Source organism: Fusarium graminearum, chromosome 1, assembly GCF_000240135.3.
Source record: "Fusarium graminearum PH-1 chromosome 1, whole genome shotgun sequence".
In the NCBI taxonomy this organism is placed as follows: Eukaryota; Fungi; Ascomycota; class Sordariomycetes; order Hypocreales; family Nectriaceae; genus Fusarium; species Fusarium graminearum.
In genome coordinates this window covers 6,378,304-6,394,024 of record NC_026474.1, presented here as the reverse complement: position 1 = coordinate 6,394,024, position 15,721 = coordinate 6,378,304, and the positions used below count along the sequence as shown (strand labels likewise).

Below are 15,721 nucleotides of genomic sequence, written 5' to 3'. Positions count from 1 at the left end.
CTCTCAAACAACTGACTCCAATCCATGTGAAGTGCTCTCTGTGATAAGAGATGATGATGTAGGCGTTGCGCAATGCACCATCCCTGCCCTACCAAGGTCACTAACTCTGCCTAGGACGAGGCTTCCGCTTGCTGCTGTACTTGGACAAAAGACCCGGAAACAGGAGCGCCCTATCTTTGCATTGGCGGAGTTGATGCCAAAGTCAAAATCTATGATGTTGTGAACGGGAAATTATACAGGGTAATGTTTTTTTCACTGAGAACGTTGTGCGAAAATTGTTGCTAACTTTTATTTGACCCAAGTGCCTTACTGGTCACGGAGGTGTTCGTCCATCCACCCCAACTCGTAAATCTTTGACTCAGAAACTTATGCAAAGCAGGATGTCAATGACTTAGCGACTTCGCCTGCAAACTCTTCTATCATTGCCTCCGCCTCAGGTGACACAAGTATTCGTATCTGGAGTCTTGATCCAGTACATGCTAACCGTCCATGCCTGGTTATACTCGCTGGCGAAGGTCACTCGTGGGATCTTCTCAGTGTGGCAAGTCTCCGTTCCTCCTTGGATTGTCTGATCATGACAGTTAACAATTTACATTAGGCATTCCATGACACAGGACGCTACCTTCTCTCGGCAGCCCACGACCAAATTATTAACCTGGTAAATGTTGCGGAATATCCAATTTGAAACTCTTCTGACTAGACAAAGTGGACGCTTCCTGACCTGCCTACTGAGGCAATCCAAACTCCTGCCCGAGTCCACTATCCTCACTTTTCGACATCGGCTGTCCATAGCGGCATCATAGACTGGTAGGTTCTGCATATGCACATGCATACCGTGGCCACACGGCTAACAGAGAAAGCGTGGCATTCTACGGTGACTGCATCCTCTCCAGAGCATGCCACGACAACGTCATTTCTCTGTGGAGAATAGAAGGGTTTTCGTCAGCAAACCCGCCTCCTGCGGAAAGCGAGGCACCGACAGCTCAGACTACCGTTCCAACTAATTACGAGGAAGCGAGTCGTCTCACGCGTTCGGCTTTTGTTCCCACAATCTCCCCGCAGTGCCCATCCCAGTACACCATGTTGCTTCAGTTCTATACCCCCAACTGTGGCCCGCAGTTTTTCATGCGTTTCAAACTGCACTTTGTACCAGACCAACATCCCGTTTTGGCCTTCTGTAATGCAGCCGGAAACGTGTTTTTCTGGGACTTTGAACGCTTGGTGGCATATCGTGAGTTTATGGAGGCACTAAAAGACCCTGGCAGGGACAAGAGCAAACAGCTTCCTCACCCCAGCTGGATGAGACAAGTAAAGACTCGTTCCAAGACGGATTCCAAAGGTCGGCAGGGAGGCGGCGATAAAGATGTTCCGAGTACTTTCCGGGCAGATGCCATCAGGCTAAGCGAAGAAATTGGGGACTATAACGTAGAAACCCTCGAGACCTGGGCTTCCAGGTACAGTCAAGACGATCCTCATGAGCCTCTGAAGGCGCATAAGACGGAGTCATCATCGGCCAACTTTGTGGGTCGGCAGACAGCCTGGAGTCCTGGCGGAGAGTGGTGTGTCGTGGTGGGCAGTTCAAATCAAGCACTTATCCTCCAGCGATGGGCTAACAAGGGCTCGACCTCCAGAGCATCTGCCTCTGCCTCTGCTTCCGTACCTCCTTCTGTATCGGCACAGAATGGCGCGGTTTGAAGCCGTGTTTGAGGCTAAAGCTCTCGTATTGGAAGGCTAGCGTATAGTGATAGTGAAGTATCTCCTTCAGAATCATCAGAGGGATTCAAAACTCTTAATGCAGCATTGTCAAGTTCCCCTCCATATGTCACGATCCTCATCAGAGACTTTCTAGCCCTATCTTGCTCCATCAATCTTGCTTGCTGCCCTTGTTGGGTCTGGAGCATTGAGACCGGACCCACGGGTACAACAAGGTCTGCAATGTAGAGAGAGGCCATTGCGCGTAAGCGAAGATATTGCTGATTTCTCGAGTATGGCATATCCTGAATTAATACGTCCATCCTCTTCGTGATGTCTTGCATGGAAGATAGTGCTTGAAGTCGCAGCTCCTCCTTTTTCTGCACCAACCTTGCTTCAGAGCTATCTGTGTCATCACTGCCAAAGCTATCATCATGGCCAAACGACTCGCGGCGATGGTCCTCTTCGCCAGAACTTAGTCGTTCCAGTGCCAATGTGTGCTCTGCATGTGTATTGTAAATTTCACAGCTGAACATGGCAATCCAGAAATCGAACGCCGAAACAATATTGGGTGTCTTGTAGTCGTAAGGATGCTGTTGGATAAGTGTATCGAAATAAGCTCTGACTTTACTCATATTTGCTGCTCGGCCCCATCTCTTCGTAAGTGTTGACGTGTTCTCGTTGTCTTCACGTTCCCGGGCAGAGCCTTCGCCCTCACGCATGAGAATTTCAGCGCCGATGGCCCAGATATCATGATGTCGAACGTCGACGGGGAGCCCAGACGGCCGCAATTGCAGAAGCAGACCGTAGGTACGAGCAGCCTTTTCTATCTCTCCCTGGTCGATAAAATGGTGGGTAGATTGCAGGAGAACGTCAAAGTGTCCGCCGCGCTTGCGACTCGTGTTCTTTTTCGATTTTGGGCGTGCTGCTTCGTCGCCTTCTGTCTCTGGATCCTCATCGCTCTCAACTTCAACGGCGGAGGCACCATTTTCAGCAAGACCACGGTGTGGAAAGTCGCGAATCCGTTGCGAGGGATCTTCGTCTGTTTCTGAAAGACCTGCAATGGCGAACTGTGCGACTACACCAGGTGAATGGCTCAAAGGGTTGATGGAGCCTGTGGGCAAGGAGCTCGGGAACTCTTCATCTGTGGTTTTTGGTCTCTTGCGCTTGTTAGATTGACTTTGCTGTGAGAAAAATGGCGGATCTAAAAGGGACGCCATTGTTGTGGTGAGGATGTAAATATTTGTTTAGAAGATATTCATGTGAGGTTGAAAGTCTTCAAGAGCCTGGCCCCACTACTAAGTACAGCGAGCTCTACATTATGGTTTGAGGTGAATCCGTTGACATGGAATTGAGCCAAACGTTTACATAAAACACCAAATTCAATGCTGCGGAATCAAGCTGTTTCTAAACAGGTACCGCGGCAATACGCTGCGGTCACTTGATGAAATCTGATATCGTTATCATCAAGGCTCATCGCAAACAAGCAAATGATCAATCAAGCTCTGTTTCATTTCTTTGACCCAGTCGCAAAGCCCAGCACACGCATCCTATATACATAACCTCCTCTACTTTTACAATTGCCCCGTTCGTCAGCTGCTTTGTTTAGGTTCGGTCAAAGTAAGTCCACTGGCCAGGGACAGGCTTCTCGTCAAGGTCCTCCCAGCTGTGTTCGTTGTTAGTATAGTTACAATGTGTTGCTGTAGAAAATCGCAACTTACACCTTGGTCTTCTCCATAGTCTCAACCAGCTTGAGCTCGCCCTCGGCAACCTGGATAATCTCCTCAATAAGACCAGCTCCGATCTTCTGCTCGAGCTCGTGGACTCTGTCATACGTATTAGCTAAAATGTTCCCTTTCCAACCGTAAAGAGGGAAACATACTGCTCAGCGGTCATTTGAGGCTCATCCTCCCACTCAACCTTCTCGTGATCCTCGAGGGGCTTGCGCTCCGCCCAAGTAGCCTGGTCCTCTCGCTCCTTGAGTGTTCGGATACCCTCGTACTCAGAACCCTCATCCTCCTCGCCGTCCCACTCCTCGATTCGGACATCGCTAGCCTCGTGCTTTCGGCCCACCACAAAGACCTTGTCGCCGAGCTTGACGGTGTGAGCTTCGCTGCCGTCAATGCGGCCGCTGGAAACGCGGAACTGTGACGAGTTCTTGCTGACGAGCTCCTTGGCGCGGGCCGCCCATTCGTTGTATCCGGGAGGAACCATCTGCTCGACAAGTGACATGCGGTGCTTTGTCACGGCCTCGACGGATTGGCGGTACATGGAGTTCTCGGGGACTTTCTGGAGCCTGTTGAGGGTCGTTCCGTAGAGGTAGAGGAGGGTCGATCTGGGGGTGGCATGTGTCCAGAGACCGGTGAGACCGGTAGGGGTACCGGCCTCCAGGTAGCGCGCAAACACACGAGCTGTTGGCCTCATGCTGGCGAGGTCAATTGGAGTTACTTCGTCGTGACTTAGAGGTAGATGGAATGGTCAGAGGAAATTGAATTGACCTCATTGGACTCCAACCCACCATTGCCGATCCGGCTTGCACGTGTGTAATCACGTGATGCGCTCATGGCAATAACAGCATCATCACTTTCATGTCGAAACAATTGTTCATTAAGTAGGTAGGGAGTAAGTTGAACTTCAAAAATAATGAAGAAAAAATGAGGTCGTTATTTCGTTCTAGATTCAGTATGACCAGAGTCAACGTGGCTCCAAATGATCTCAAGTCACTCCGTAGATGGTGTCGGGTCAACTCGAACTATAAACATACATCACTGCGAGGATTCTTGTCCTGCGGACCTAGCCAAAGGCTTTCTACGAGTATAAAAAAGACCCTCAAATCCTGGGTTGCTTGATATCTCAATACCTCGATCAAGACAATATCTTGTACCGTCCGACATATAACATGTAACCTTGACGCAGGAAAACTAAAAAAGAAAACACACAGGCTCATGTTCGCTCAGATCATAGACCTCCTGAGGCCCGACTGAGCATAGCCATATCGTGATCTCCAACGAATCTCATGCCATCATCCCTCTGATTGCCGCCAACTTAAGAATCTTCCTCTCGGCTCTTTCGGTACGCGGCCTAAAGCACAATATGTCAGCCCCTTTCTATAACGAATCAAAAGGCAGCGGCACGACGCACTTCTTGCTCAGACTGGAGACCCTCGATGACAGGGGCGAGCTCGGTGAGAATCTCGTATGCCTTCTTGTGGTACTCAATTTGAGCAGAGACAAGCTCGGCAAGGTTGCGCAGAGGCTCGGGTGTATCGAGAACCTAGCACAGTTAGCATTCTAACGCTTAATACTGCATTTCAAGTTTAAACTCACGTTCTTCATAACACCAACGGCCTCCTCGGTCTGGGTAACGAACTCGTCCTCGGCCTTCTCAACTTCTTCCTGGGCCTCGGGGCTCAACTCTGGCTCCTCATGGGCCTGGTCGTTTTGAGCACCACCAATGCGGAAAGTGGTACCCTTGGCGTGAGCCTTGACGGCATCCAGAGAGAGACGAGAGTTCTCAACGTTCTTACGGGCGCGGGTGGCGAAAGTCAGGTTGGTGTTAAGAGTGGTGTTCCAGCCAGCAAGGAAGCGGCTCTGGATCTGGGCATCCTGGGCAAGTCGGGCCTCACCAACACGCTCGCTGGCAAGCGCATACTTCTCCAGGGCCGTCGCAAGAGGGTCCTCGCCGGCACCGGTGTGGTGCTGGTGGAGGAGCTGGCTGCTTGACAGACTGGCGCGGGCGACAGCATGGCTGAAAGTCTTTGGCTGAGGCTTGGCAGCGGGAGGAGCAACGAGGGCGGCCTGAGCCTCAGCGGGAGAGGTGGCAGAAGAAAGGAGGGTGACCTTTTCGCTGACGGTGCGACCAAGATCCTGGAAGGTCTCCTTGATATTAGGGGGGTAGTCGTAGGCCTCGTTGGAGTATTGCGAGCTATAAAGCCATGTCAGAATACCAACTCCCGGGCATGTAGCGCAGGTCGGTATCGTGTAGACTTACGTCACAGCAAGCATCTTTTGGTGGGCTTGCTTGAGGGCATCGACACGCTTCTCGAGATCGATATAGTCGGGAGGGAGCTGGGTCTGTAGGGCCACATGTCAGGACGATGACTGTGCGATAAGAGTGCGAAAAGCTTCAACCCACCTTGTCCTCAGTCTGGCCGAACTGCTCCTTGGTGTACTGGAAGGTGCGCGACGCAAAGGGGGTAACAGAGGCACCGAAGTTGCTGTTTCATAAAGGTGAGCATTATATTGAGATTGCATCATGACGACAGCTTTGGGGGAAATGAGTTGCTACAAGCTTGTGTATCTTGCAAGTGCTAGGGGAGCACATACGAGAGCTGCTTTCCAACATTTCCAAAGGTTCCTCCGAGGTTTCCGAAATCCATCTTGTCGGTTTGTTCGGGTCGATTGGGTAGGTAGTTTTGGTGGTTTCGAGGTAGTGATATGTATTGGAGATTTTGTTAGGGGCAAAAGTGACAGGAGGCTCTTTGCGTCAGCTTAGGTCGAGGCAGGAGACAAGTTAAACAAGTACGGGATTTGGCTCAAGATATGGATGGGAACGCTCCACTAAGAATTGAAATCTTCCACTGGATAGACCTGTCCTGCAGCTGGTTGGAGCCTTGGAACATTCCCTTATCCAGGGGCTTGCGCCCCTCCCTTCTTGTCCATAGGTCCCTGGGAAACGGTGTTCCCCTCCTTGAACCTGCTTCACTCCAGCTCAATTCAGTCAAAAACGGGTCTAGCTTGTCCACCTTGGTAGGCGAATGCAGATCCGCAAGGTGGCCCTAGCTCTTCTGCTAACTGACAGTAATTTACAGCCAGGTACCTCTATTAACGGGCACGATACAACCTAAACTCCCGAGTCCTGACTAGTACCGGTCGCAACGGTATAGCTTCTGTAATATCAGCCACTTATCATGGAAAGCTTCTCTTCACAAGTATCCTTGTAGACAAATAAGCCACCCTGATTACGAGTCCCCAGGTTCCGACATTCTCAGAGAGTTCTTACGCATGAATCTCTCCAAGACATTGTCCATGATATAAGGCAAGGGGTTCCAATCGTTTCACATGTGACATTGGTATGTACTTGCTGTTGGGTATTTCTTGTCATACTCCAAACTATGGCAGATGAATCTTGTATTTGTAGATATCTTCATTATATCCTTGCGAGTTTTGAAAATCTATTTTATATATTTATATTTTATTTAAATATCCCTTCTACCCGTTCAGTCCAAGATGTGTTTGTTATCTGCCCAGGAAGGCTCTACACCCCTGCACACAGACTCGTAATCCTGTAGTACAGGACTTTCGATATGTAACTTGGGTGTTGTCCAAAACATCGTCCAGTTGCAATCTGACAGCTTTTTGGTTCCCAAAGATCGCTCAAAGTACCATTTGTTAACAGGGTTGTCCTTTCGGCTCCGCCAAGATACACCTTCAGGAAGACAGCCCCGTACCATTGCGTTGAACACAATATCGGCACAACCACCGCTGCCTTGGCTCTTCCTCAGCACGGCAAACTTGTCCAAATAGGGCACATAGCGACCTTGTTCGTAAGCAGTCTGATCATCCAAGTGCTGAGGCTTCTCCCATGTCAGAATAGCTCCACCTTCATAGTCTCCAGCAATAATGACGCCGGCAAGATTTTCGTTTACTCTGTTGAGATAGTCGTCCACGTCTAATTTTCTACCAAATGAGTCTTCAATTAGATGAACCAGTCGAAGAAGCTCAATACACTTGTCAGTCAAGCGCAAGCGAGGTGCCCCAGGCTGAGGCGGACGCCATGGAGTCACTCGAGGATGTGGAAATAGTCGAAGAGGCATACCCTTTTTAAGCAGAGTTGAGCCCGAAGATGCGCCCACAGTCTGCCCCTTACCAGAGTTGGTTGGAGCACGCGCCATAGGCAGAGATGACGAGAACACGGGTTTGTCTGTAAGAAGGTTGTGCAATAGTGGGTTCTTTTTGCGCCGAGTTGTAACCATGCCGCCCATCTCAAAGCCGGAGTCAGATCCTGCCAGCTCGGAAGACTTCAGTGGGATGTCTGTAAGGTTGGCCGCAGCATCTGGCGTAGTAATGAGGGCTGATGATGTATGCGGTAGCATCGCTAATGCGTCTTTGGCCAGAGCCAAGTTCGCAGCGTGGGCAGTAATTGAGGCGCAAAGGCCCTTGTCATCCCCAAGAGGTGATCCATCCGGCCCCATAAGTTCTTTGAGGATTGGATCGTATTCCTGCTCCAGGTTGATGAACCGGTGAGCTGCTCCAGGTCGTCCGGTCATTGGTGTTGCTCCAAGCGGATCGAGAAGGATGATTCTCTCGACCAAAGCCATTGGCTTGGAAGGGGCATTATCGATCTCGCTATGGTCACCAACGGTATTAAACTGCAGGCCAGCAAAGTATCTGGTCAGTGCCAACACAATTTGATTCGAGTCGACAGGCTGAGGTGGCCGGGTAACATCACGAGTGACAACTGAAGGAATGACGGGCATCATTCGGTGGTGCAGGATGCGGTCAAGAAAGCCAGGGTCTTCAACCCTAACATCAATGGGTGATGATTCTTGCGACGCACCATCTCGGGCAGAGGGCTCCGAGTACACAAAGGCATTATCGACAGCGCGAGCTCCGTGTTCTCCGAATCGATCAATAGCCTCGCAGAGTCTGAAAGTCTGTTCTTGGAAAGTCATCCGAGACTCATCCATGCCACAGTCGATTACAACCACGCTCAAAAGGCCTAGTTTGCGCAATTGGGACAGTGTGTTTGCTACTCCATCAAGAGTCTCGGTGTCAATCTCCTGAGGAGCGCGAAGCTTCATGATGGCAACATGTGGAGGTTTCGGCGCTTCGGGTACAGCTTCCTGTTGAAGCTCGCCCTGGACGAATAGAGGCGCATCTGCGAGGGACTTTGGGTTCTTGCTGGTATACTTCTGTAGGTAGCCTTTGGCATCACGCTTTGTCGCTGACACCTCCAAGACGGAGACGATGAAGTCCTGAACATGGGTTAGATGGACGAACAGGCGTTACAATAGCAAGGGCCAGCTGGGTCGACATACTCTGTCAATGGCCTTTTTCTTAGCAAGCGCTGTAGAAGCTGCCGACAAGCGGCGGGTGGCGCCTTTGCCGAGACATGCGGCTGATGAGCCTTTACTGCCGTGCTGTGAAGCGAAACCACGAAACCGAGATCGGAAGGGATTGGTGATATCATGCAAGGATGATGTAAAATATGGTTCCGTAGCTGGCGCACAACGACTGCATCGAGGCGCTTGCTTCAGTATACGCGGCCAACTCATGATGCCACAAAACTTTTGTCGCTGGCCGTGGTGGGTATAAGTTGATAAGTAGGGGCGCTGGCTGGGAGGACCTCCCCCGGATGACCTGTAATATAATGGATTGAGAGCGGCCGTAGGGGGAGAAAGATCAATGTTAACTGCAGAGCATCGCTGGGTGACTCCTCAATGAGAGGAGAATATCAGTGCAGATGCAAATGTAAGAGTAACACCCGTGAGTCAAAACTCAGCAGAGGAGAACGGGGCCTGTGACTTTACTTATCAGATCGAATACCCCCGGGTAGTGGAGGTTAAACAACTTTTTTTTGGGACAATGACATGTGGGCGATAAGCTGATAAGCCCCAGATTCAATGCCGATGTCGCTAGAAGATATCCATGTTAGTGATGATGATGGATACTATCGGCAAATGTCTAGCAACTTACATGCCGGTGGGCACCAAGAGAACTAAACTGAAAGGGTATTAATTACTTTGTGGTCTGAACATTCAACTTGTCGTCTGTATCTAGTAAACAAACATGCTATCATGTGTCTCGATCAGTCTCCCCTCGAAACTCTACCTTAGTAGCTTGGGACCCCAGTGTCCTAATGTGGAGAGACAGCTCAAATGCAAACCAACAGCTTTGGGTGGCAGTTGCGTCATATAGCTATATCACTCAAGTTTGCTGCGTATCTAGGTGGCTACTACCTAGACTAGTACTGGTGTTCATTGCAACAGTGGTTGGATGTTCGAGATATCTGTATGAGCTCTTTGAGTGAACCTCGTGGAATACATAGATTACTCAATTCAGAGCTGAATACATACCTACTTACCTATCCAGTACAAGTATGCTGAAGAAAAGATTTCAACACAAATGATAACTTCTCTTGTTCTCCAGCAATCCCGGACTACACCCGCTCAGTCCCTCCAAACCCCACCTACCTAGCTGTGATCTCAACGGGGAGTGAACTTCATATCTTCATCTTGTAAAGTACATGCATATTGCAGTGAGATTCAAAGGTCTGCTTATTGAAGCTGCAATACACTCTTTCTCTCATCAAACATCAACTTCCACAGATCCTGGCTTTTATAACCTGCTCCATCACCATGGCTCCTACACTACTATGGATCGGTCTCGGGAATATGGGGAGGGTAAGTCTTATTAATTCCTTAAAAAGGTGCACCGAATAATAATGCTAATGAGGACAGGGCATGAGCAAAAACATCGTTGAAAAGGGTAACCTAGAAGGACCTCTACTCTTGTACAACCGCTCTGTGAAGAGGACGACTGACTTCAGTGCTACACTTCCCAACGGCAAGACTGAAGTTATTGAGTCCCTTGCCGATGGCGTAGCGAGAGCAGATATCATCTTCTCTTGTATCGCCAATGACGAAGCTGTCCAAGAGACTTATAAAACAATGCTCGAGAGCGATGTCAAAGGCAAGTTCTTTATCGAGAGTTCAACTATCCACCCAGAGACAACCGAAGCCATTGCCAAAGATGTCATCGCCAAGGGTGCCGAGTTCGTTGCCGCACCTGTGTTTGGTGCCCCTGAGATGGCCGAAGCTGGCCAACTTGTCGGTGTACTCGCCGGGCCTGCTGCTAGTGTCACAAAGGCAAAGGCGTGGTTCCAGGGCGTCACCTCTAAGGGCGTCATTGACCTTTCCGATAAGCCGTACAGCAAGGCTTTGACTCTCAAAGTCCTCGGAAACACTTTCATCTTGAACATGGCCGAGCAGCTCGCCGAGGCTCATGTTGCGGCGGAAAAGACTGGACTAGGCACTGAAGCCATCCACCAATTCGTCCAGTCGGTTTTCGGAGGGCCATATGCCGCTTATAGCGAGCGCATGTTGAGTGGAGATTACTACAAGCATGATGAGCCACTTTTTGCAGTCGAGCTAGCAAGAAAAGATGCTCGACATGCTATGAGTTTGGCCAAGTCTGCTGGTGTTCAACTTCGAAATGTCGAGGCCGCGGATGCGCATCTGGCAATGGCCTTTGAACACGTTGGTCCATCTGCAGACATGGCTGGTATCTATGGGGCCGTTCGTAAGGAATCTGGTCTTGAGTATGAAAACAATGCTTAGACAATATATCACCCATATTACATAGTGAAACTTGACTGACGAGACGAGACTCGAATCCTGCTCGTGATATGAAGTTATACCAGAAGAAAGGGGGACAGTGGCGCATATCCACGAGACAAATGTTGCGTATAAGTTAAGAGTAGTTGATTGTGTGTATGTACCGAAATAATAAATAGTGACTTGTTTATGACAAAAGTTGGATGTAGTAAACGTTGAGGATGGCTGTTGGTGTAATTGTCTTCTGATGGTCCAGGGTAAGGACTTGACCAATGTGGCTGACTCAGCTTTGAAGCCTCCTGTCGCAGTCCAGTGATGCAACCAATCTAGCAACAAGCTCACAATCATCGACGACATCAACCCTCGAGAAAGCTCATTATCCGCGAAATAGCCTCAATCACTTCCCGAAATCAATCAGACAAAGCTCCTGCCGGCAGGATAACACTCAAACTTCAACCGCAATCATGGCTCAAGGGTGCGCAACGACTCCCTCTTTTATCAACGACGCGTGGATGGCTCAATTAACAACATCGCAGATACGCCGTCTTCATTGGCCTCGCTGTCATCGCAGTTCTTTGCGTAGCATCGTGGTTCTTTGCCCCCAAGGGAGAAAACCAAGTGTTAGTATACCCTTTCCTGTTGATGCGACTTCCCATTGCCTGGTCGCGATGCTGACTTGTGTTGTTATAGACTCTGGCGATCGTCTGCCATCCTGGCGATCGTGAGCTGCTATCTCATGTGGGCTATCACGTTCCTCGCCCAGCTCCATCCCCTTATTGCGCCCAGAAAAGGCGGCATCCGCGAAGAGTACCTCGATTAGTGGACGCTTACCTATAATATGCATTGGGGGAAAGAGGCGGATAGAAGGGAGAGACTGTCATGAGGATGGATGCGTTTGTAATTTTAAACGTTGGTCTTTTTGAGACTCATACTGTTGTTGCTGTTTTCTTTACGGAGTTGGAATGTCTGTTATACCAAGCCAAAGATGCGCTCTGCACATACACCTTTCTTCTTCGAGTCCCAGCGTGATTGCTTGGCCATCCATCTACAGTGTTTAGGCTTAACCGACCGCGAGCCGACCTGCCCATTCTCCCGCATACATCAACAATGCCCAGAGGGCTTTGCCGTCTGCCGCCACGCCGCTTTCGCCTATCGAGTCAACGTCTGCAAGACCCGCGGCGAGCAAAACTCCCCGGCCGACTATCCAGCGTGAGGCTGCCCCTGCGATCGCGAGGAAACATGCTGTTATATATCCACAATCGAGAAGAATTCGCAGAGCCTCGACGTTGTTGGCCACGACAGCCCAACCCAGTGAACGAGCCGAGGCGGGGACGTCATAGTCCCAGATCACCAAGAGAATGGGAAATAGTTTGGTTGACGATGAGACCAGAAGAGCTGTGGATACCGAGTTTGGCCTCGTATACTGAGGCAAGATTCCCAGAAGATTGAGAGGCGAAAATGCAGAGGATGTGAGAAAGCGTATGCTCACATGAAATGCTGCTGTTGATAGGGCGCAGAATATTACTGTAACAGAGTTAGCTCATAGAATACACAATTGAATCTGGGATATATCATCTTACGGAAGAAAAGGTATTGAAGAACAATTGGCTGTTGTGCCAGTTTGCCTAGATTGCTTGCCCCTGGAAGAGCGTCAGGCACTGTCTGCTTTTCCAGTCGTGCCCATGTCAGATACACATCAAAGAGAAGTAGTAGGATGCCCAGGCGGATGATAGAAGGCTAAGAAGCTGTCAGCGGGATCTTGAAACGGATCATGGTTGTTCATCATGACTTACATCTAGCCGATCATCATCGCGCATGAGCGTGTTATATAGTAAATGCCGATACACCTGTAATCTCGTCAGAAGTTTGCATTGATTTAGGAGCACAAGACAGAGTATACTTGAGGTTTTATAAGAACCAGATCGATGAATAAAACGACAAAGTCATGCTCCACATACTTGTCACAGAAGCAGCCACAGTTGCGACAGACAGTTAGTCGAATATTATGTCCACTTGCTTTATCCCCTGCGCCGGAATATGCTGTCCATAGCGTCTTGACGGGGTGCCTGCATTCGATACAGATAGGCATCTTGAGACTAGGGTAGCTAGTGTGTAAGTTTTAGGAAAAAGCTTGACTTGCTACAGGTGGAATTCGCGGTTGACGCAGCTTGAACCAGTATCATGGCCAGTGATATGTATGGTTGTTGAAAGGAGCCACGCAGTTTAAACGAAGCCGGGAATGAGGTGGGTATAGCAAGAAGCACAGCTCACACAAATGTCTTGAACTTCGACTTAGACATCTTGCAGCAGTTAATCATAATGCTTTTTAAGTAAGTAAATTTACTATAATTGTGTAATTGTATTTTTGTTTTCATCTGCAGTTATCGATAGAGCACATTCTTTTTGTCCAATATCTGACTTGTTCTGATGCTCTCTGACATGTTTTGAAAATATACCAAGACATTGTACATAAATGCAGAGAGCAAACCCAACTGATCTAAAAATTCTTAAACGCTCGTCGAAATTTGCTGTGATTTATGCATATATCCTGAAGTATCGCGAATACCCCCAAACGCCCAACAGCTTAAATCAGCTGCAATATGCAATTTCTCCACGACTAACGCCTCTGTCCTCAGCCTGGCTCCAAAGATTTCTACGTGATCTTGCAATGACTCCCTTGTTTGAAGTTCTGTAGCAATGGGGTTTAATCATCCTTGCCACCTTTGACTGCAAACCTTCCTCGAACGCCTCCTTCGGGTTCGCTTCGGCCACTACTCGTAATCTGCAGGGACTCCATCAGGCCGGACGGGACTCCTGTTGAAGGTCCCCCATCATCACTACCAGTATCAGTCAACTCTATCAGATCTCCGTTCCGCTCAGGCCTTCCCTCGGGTAGTCCGCGTATCCTATCTAGTTGCGAGCTTGGCTTGCGTGCAAGAGCGCCCCTGAGCCAAGTTTCTACAGCCGCAGCAGCCTTGTCTAGCCCATTGCCCTGTTGTGTTGAGCTAGCGTCTTGTCCCTCGCCTGTGGGGTTCTCCACGATGCTTGAAGATTCCCCTGATTTGAAACCAAAATGGGCAGTTTCTGAGCCCATAATAGACATGGAGGGAATACCCTCAAGCGTAAGACCGGGGAGATGTTTCTTAGTCCATGTAGTAAGATAATCTTTGTCTGGCCCAGGGGCTCGTGTACTCATGCCCATGGAACCGACACCTCCAGGCCGACGCATCCAAGCGGGCAGAGATTCACCAGCTTCGCTAATTGTACCTCCACCTCGTACTGGGCTTGACATGACAGTATTCGATAGTTGTGGCCGATGACCGAGAGAGCTTCGGCGACGAGACAAGTTACCTGCAGATCCAGGCGGGTTGCTATATAGGTCCAGACTTTGCCGGGGTGTCGAGAGAGTTGAAATAGTCCTAATACTCTTCTTTCGTCGAGGTGGGAAGTAACCCATAGCATTCCGCGCAACTCGTGCAATCTCTATAGGTTGTGGAAACGAGTCAATCTTGACCCACCGCACATGCGTCCATGGGTTCTCTTCTTCGGTTGGCTGAGTAGCTGATGGCGTTCCATTAGTTGGTCGACTGAAGAAGTCATCGTGGACTGTTGATGCATTATCCTCAGCAGAAGGTGTTGGAGCAAGTAGATCAACGCCGTGTGCGTTATGCCATGACGGTGGATCACAAGGCCGTCCACGAATATCGCAAGCATCGACTGGAATCATGAGCCGTTTGCGCACCTGGACGCTGTCTCGTGTCCAGAGCCCATTGGCCTTTCTGAAGGCATCCTCGCGGCATTGGTATTTCAAGATCAAGCCTGCATACGTGTCATTGGGCTCAACTTTGTGAATGTAGACCATGTACTCCTCGGGCTGAGGCTGCTCTTGTACAGATTCATCAGAGTTTCGGCGTTTGTGCTTCCCACTGACATCTAGTCCCCCGTTGACACCATCGTGACTTTCCAGTACCATGGCCCTTTTCGCAGCTTTCAGGGCTGCCTCGCGCTCTTCTCTTGATCCAGCTCCCACGTCATTCAGATTCGGTTCCCTAGGAGGCGCGGGGCCCCAAGCACCACCTGTCTTCTTCGAGCTACCATTGCTAGAAAATTCCCTGCCCCATGTTCCAGGTCGAGAGCCGGCTCGATTGTGGGATTGGCTCCTCCTTGCTGCCCCATTATCACCTGATATAAGAGAAGAGGTAAACCCTTGGATAGAAGCCCAGCTCTGCGTTAATGAGTCGTTGAAGAAGTTGGTAAGGTTGGCTGCACTGTTGGTACGCTGAGGAGTGGCGCCTCCCCGATCCGAGGGAAGGGGGCTCGTCGAACGGCTGTTGGTAGGACTCAAAGCTGACAAGAGGCCGTAACTTCGTGCAGGCGAGGGCGAAGCTGCGGTGTCGTGGACTTCGAGGTTGCGGCCACGCCGGGAGCGGCTGGCTTCGCGGGAGGTAGCGGTATCACTATCATCGCCGAGCGTGCTAGCAAGACGTCGATTTCGTGGGCGAACAGAGGCAGTGTCTGAGGAATAGTTGGCAGGTGCTAGTGCCGATGACGACCGATGCGGCGACTGTCGCGCAGAGCGGTCGGTCATGATAGTCGTTGCCGAGTTGACAGTAGTTTCTCTCGAGCTGTGTCGGTGCGGCTTTACACAAGTGCGTGGCACTTACGGCACAGCGAATAAGGTCGTGGTCGAAA

At 49.9% G+C, this 15,721-nt stretch overlaps 8 protein-coding genes across 8 annotated transcripts; 1 reads left to right on the top strand and 7 right to left on the bottom strand.

The window, feature by feature from the left end:
• Nucleotides 1–433: 433 nt before the first annotated feature.
• Nucleotides 434–1,082, bottom strand: FGSG_12032 (uncharacterized protein; the record flags this gene model as incomplete). The annotated part of the gene is made up of 4 exons (XM_011319494.1): nucleotides 434–568; nucleotides 623–814; nucleotides 835–918; nucleotides 1,029–1,082. The coding sequence occupies 4 exons, from the start codon at nucleotides 1,080–1,082 to the stop codon at nucleotides 434–436; spliced, it is 465 nt and encodes a 154-aa protein (XP_011317796.1).
• Nucleotides 1,083–1,709: 627 nt separating this feature from the next.
• Nucleotides 1,710–2,912, bottom strand: FGSG_01942 (uncharacterized protein; the record flags this gene model as incomplete). The annotated part of the gene is made up of 1 exon (XM_011319493.1): nucleotides 1,710–2,912. One exon carries the CDS (start codon nucleotides 2,910–2,912, stop codon nucleotides 1,710–1,712), a length of 1,203 nt encoding a protein of 400 aa, XP_011317795.1.
• Nucleotides 2,913–3,117: 205 nt separating this feature from the next.
• FGSG_01941 (uncharacterized protein) lies at nucleotides 3,118–4,163 on the bottom strand. The gene is made up of 3 exons (XM_011319492.1): nucleotides 3,575–4,163; nucleotides 3,414–3,518; nucleotides 3,118–3,358 (listed from the first exon to the last, which is right to left on the bottom strand). The coding sequence occupies exons 1-3, from the start codon at nucleotides 4,114–4,116 to the stop codon at nucleotides 3,298–3,300; spliced, it is 708 nt and encodes a 235-aa protein (XP_011317794.1). The 5' UTR covers nucleotides 4,117–4,163; the 3' UTR covers nucleotides 3,118–3,297.
• Nucleotides 4,164–4,472: 309 nt separating this feature from the next.
• FGSG_01940 (uncharacterized protein) lies at nucleotides 4,473–6,199 on the bottom strand. Its single transcript, XM_011319491.1, has 5 exons — nucleotides 6,018–6,199; nucleotides 5,827–5,908; nucleotides 5,683–5,765; nucleotides 5,019–5,616; nucleotides 4,473–4,965 (listed from the first exon to the last, which is right to left on the bottom strand). Exons 1-5 carry the CDS (start codon nucleotides 6,068–6,070, stop codon nucleotides 4,810–4,812), a joined length of 972 nt encoding a protein of 323 aa, XP_011317793.1. The 5' UTR covers nucleotides 6,071–6,199; the 3' UTR covers nucleotides 4,473–4,809.
• Nucleotides 6,200–6,910: 711 nt separating this feature from the next.
• FGSG_01939 (uncharacterized protein) lies at nucleotides 6,911–8,968 on the bottom strand (the record flags this gene model as incomplete). Its single annotated transcript, XM_011319490.1, has 2 exons — nucleotides 6,911–8,668; nucleotides 8,732–8,968. 2 exons carry the CDS (start codon nucleotides 8,966–8,968, stop codon nucleotides 6,911–6,913), a joined length of 1,995 nt encoding a protein of 664 aa, XP_011317792.1.
• A 951-nt stretch (nucleotides 8,969–9,919) lies between these two features.
• FGSG_01938 (uncharacterized protein) lies at nucleotides 9,920–11,345 on the top strand (the record flags this gene model as incomplete). The annotated part of the gene is made up of 3 exons (XM_011319489.1): nucleotides 9,920–10,096; nucleotides 10,154–10,994; nucleotides 11,239–11,345. Exons 1-3 carry the CDS (start codon nucleotides 10,052–10,054, stop codon nucleotides 11,343–11,345), a joined length of 993 nt encoding a protein of 330 aa, XP_011317791.1. The 5' UTR covers nucleotides 9,920–10,051.
• A 744-nt stretch (nucleotides 11,346–12,089) lies between these two features.
• On the bottom strand, nucleotides 12,090–13,118 carry FGSG_12031 (uncharacterized protein; the record flags this gene model as incomplete). The annotated part of the gene is made up of 4 exons (XM_011319488.1): nucleotides 12,090–12,553; nucleotides 12,610–12,766; nucleotides 12,823–12,876; nucleotides 12,930–13,118. 4 exons carry the CDS (start codon nucleotides 13,116–13,118, stop codon nucleotides 12,090–12,092), a joined length of 864 nt encoding a protein of 287 aa, XP_011317790.1.
• Nucleotides 13,119–13,733: 615 nt separating this feature from the next.
• Nucleotides 13,734–15,617, bottom strand: FGSG_12030 (uncharacterized protein; the record flags this gene model as incomplete). The annotated part of the gene is made up of 1 exon (XM_011319487.1): nucleotides 13,734–15,617. The coding sequence occupies one exon, from the start codon at nucleotides 15,615–15,617 to the stop codon at nucleotides 13,734–13,736; it is 1,884 nt and encodes a 627-aa protein (XP_011317789.1).
• Between the last annotated feature and the right edge of the window lie 104 nt (nucleotides 15,618–15,721).

What these genes read in the sequence shown, in the direction of transcription:
- FGSG_01941 (XM_011319492.1), bottom strand. Translation starts at nt 4,116, where the DNA reads ATGAGGCCAACAGCTCGTGTGTTTGCGCGCTACCTGGAGGCCGGTACC. An exon ending in CCTCAAATGACCGCTGAGCA is followed by an intron (nt 3,519 to 3,574) that starts GTATGTTTCCCT and finishes TACGTATGACAG; the next exon opens with AGTCCACGAGCTCGAGCAGA. An exon ending in ACTATGGAGAAGACCAAGGT is followed by an intron (nt 3,359 to 3,413) that starts GTAAGTTGCGAT and finishes CAACGAACACAG; the next exon opens with CTGGGAGGACCTTGACGAGA.
- FGSG_01940 (XM_011319491.1), bottom strand. Translation starts at nt 6,070, where the DNA reads ATGGATTTCGGAAACCTCGGAGGAACCTTTGGAAATGTTGGAAAGCAG. An exon ending in CAAAAGATGCTTGCTGTGAC is followed by an intron (nt 5,617 to 5,682) that starts GTAAGTCTACAC and finishes ATGGCTTTATAG; the next exon opens with CTCGCAATACTCCAACGAGG. An exon ending in CCGTTGGTGTTATGAAGAAC is followed by an intron (nt 4,966 to 5,018) that starts GTGAGTTTAAAC and finishes TAACTGTGCTAG; the next exon opens with GTTCTCGATACACCCGAGCC.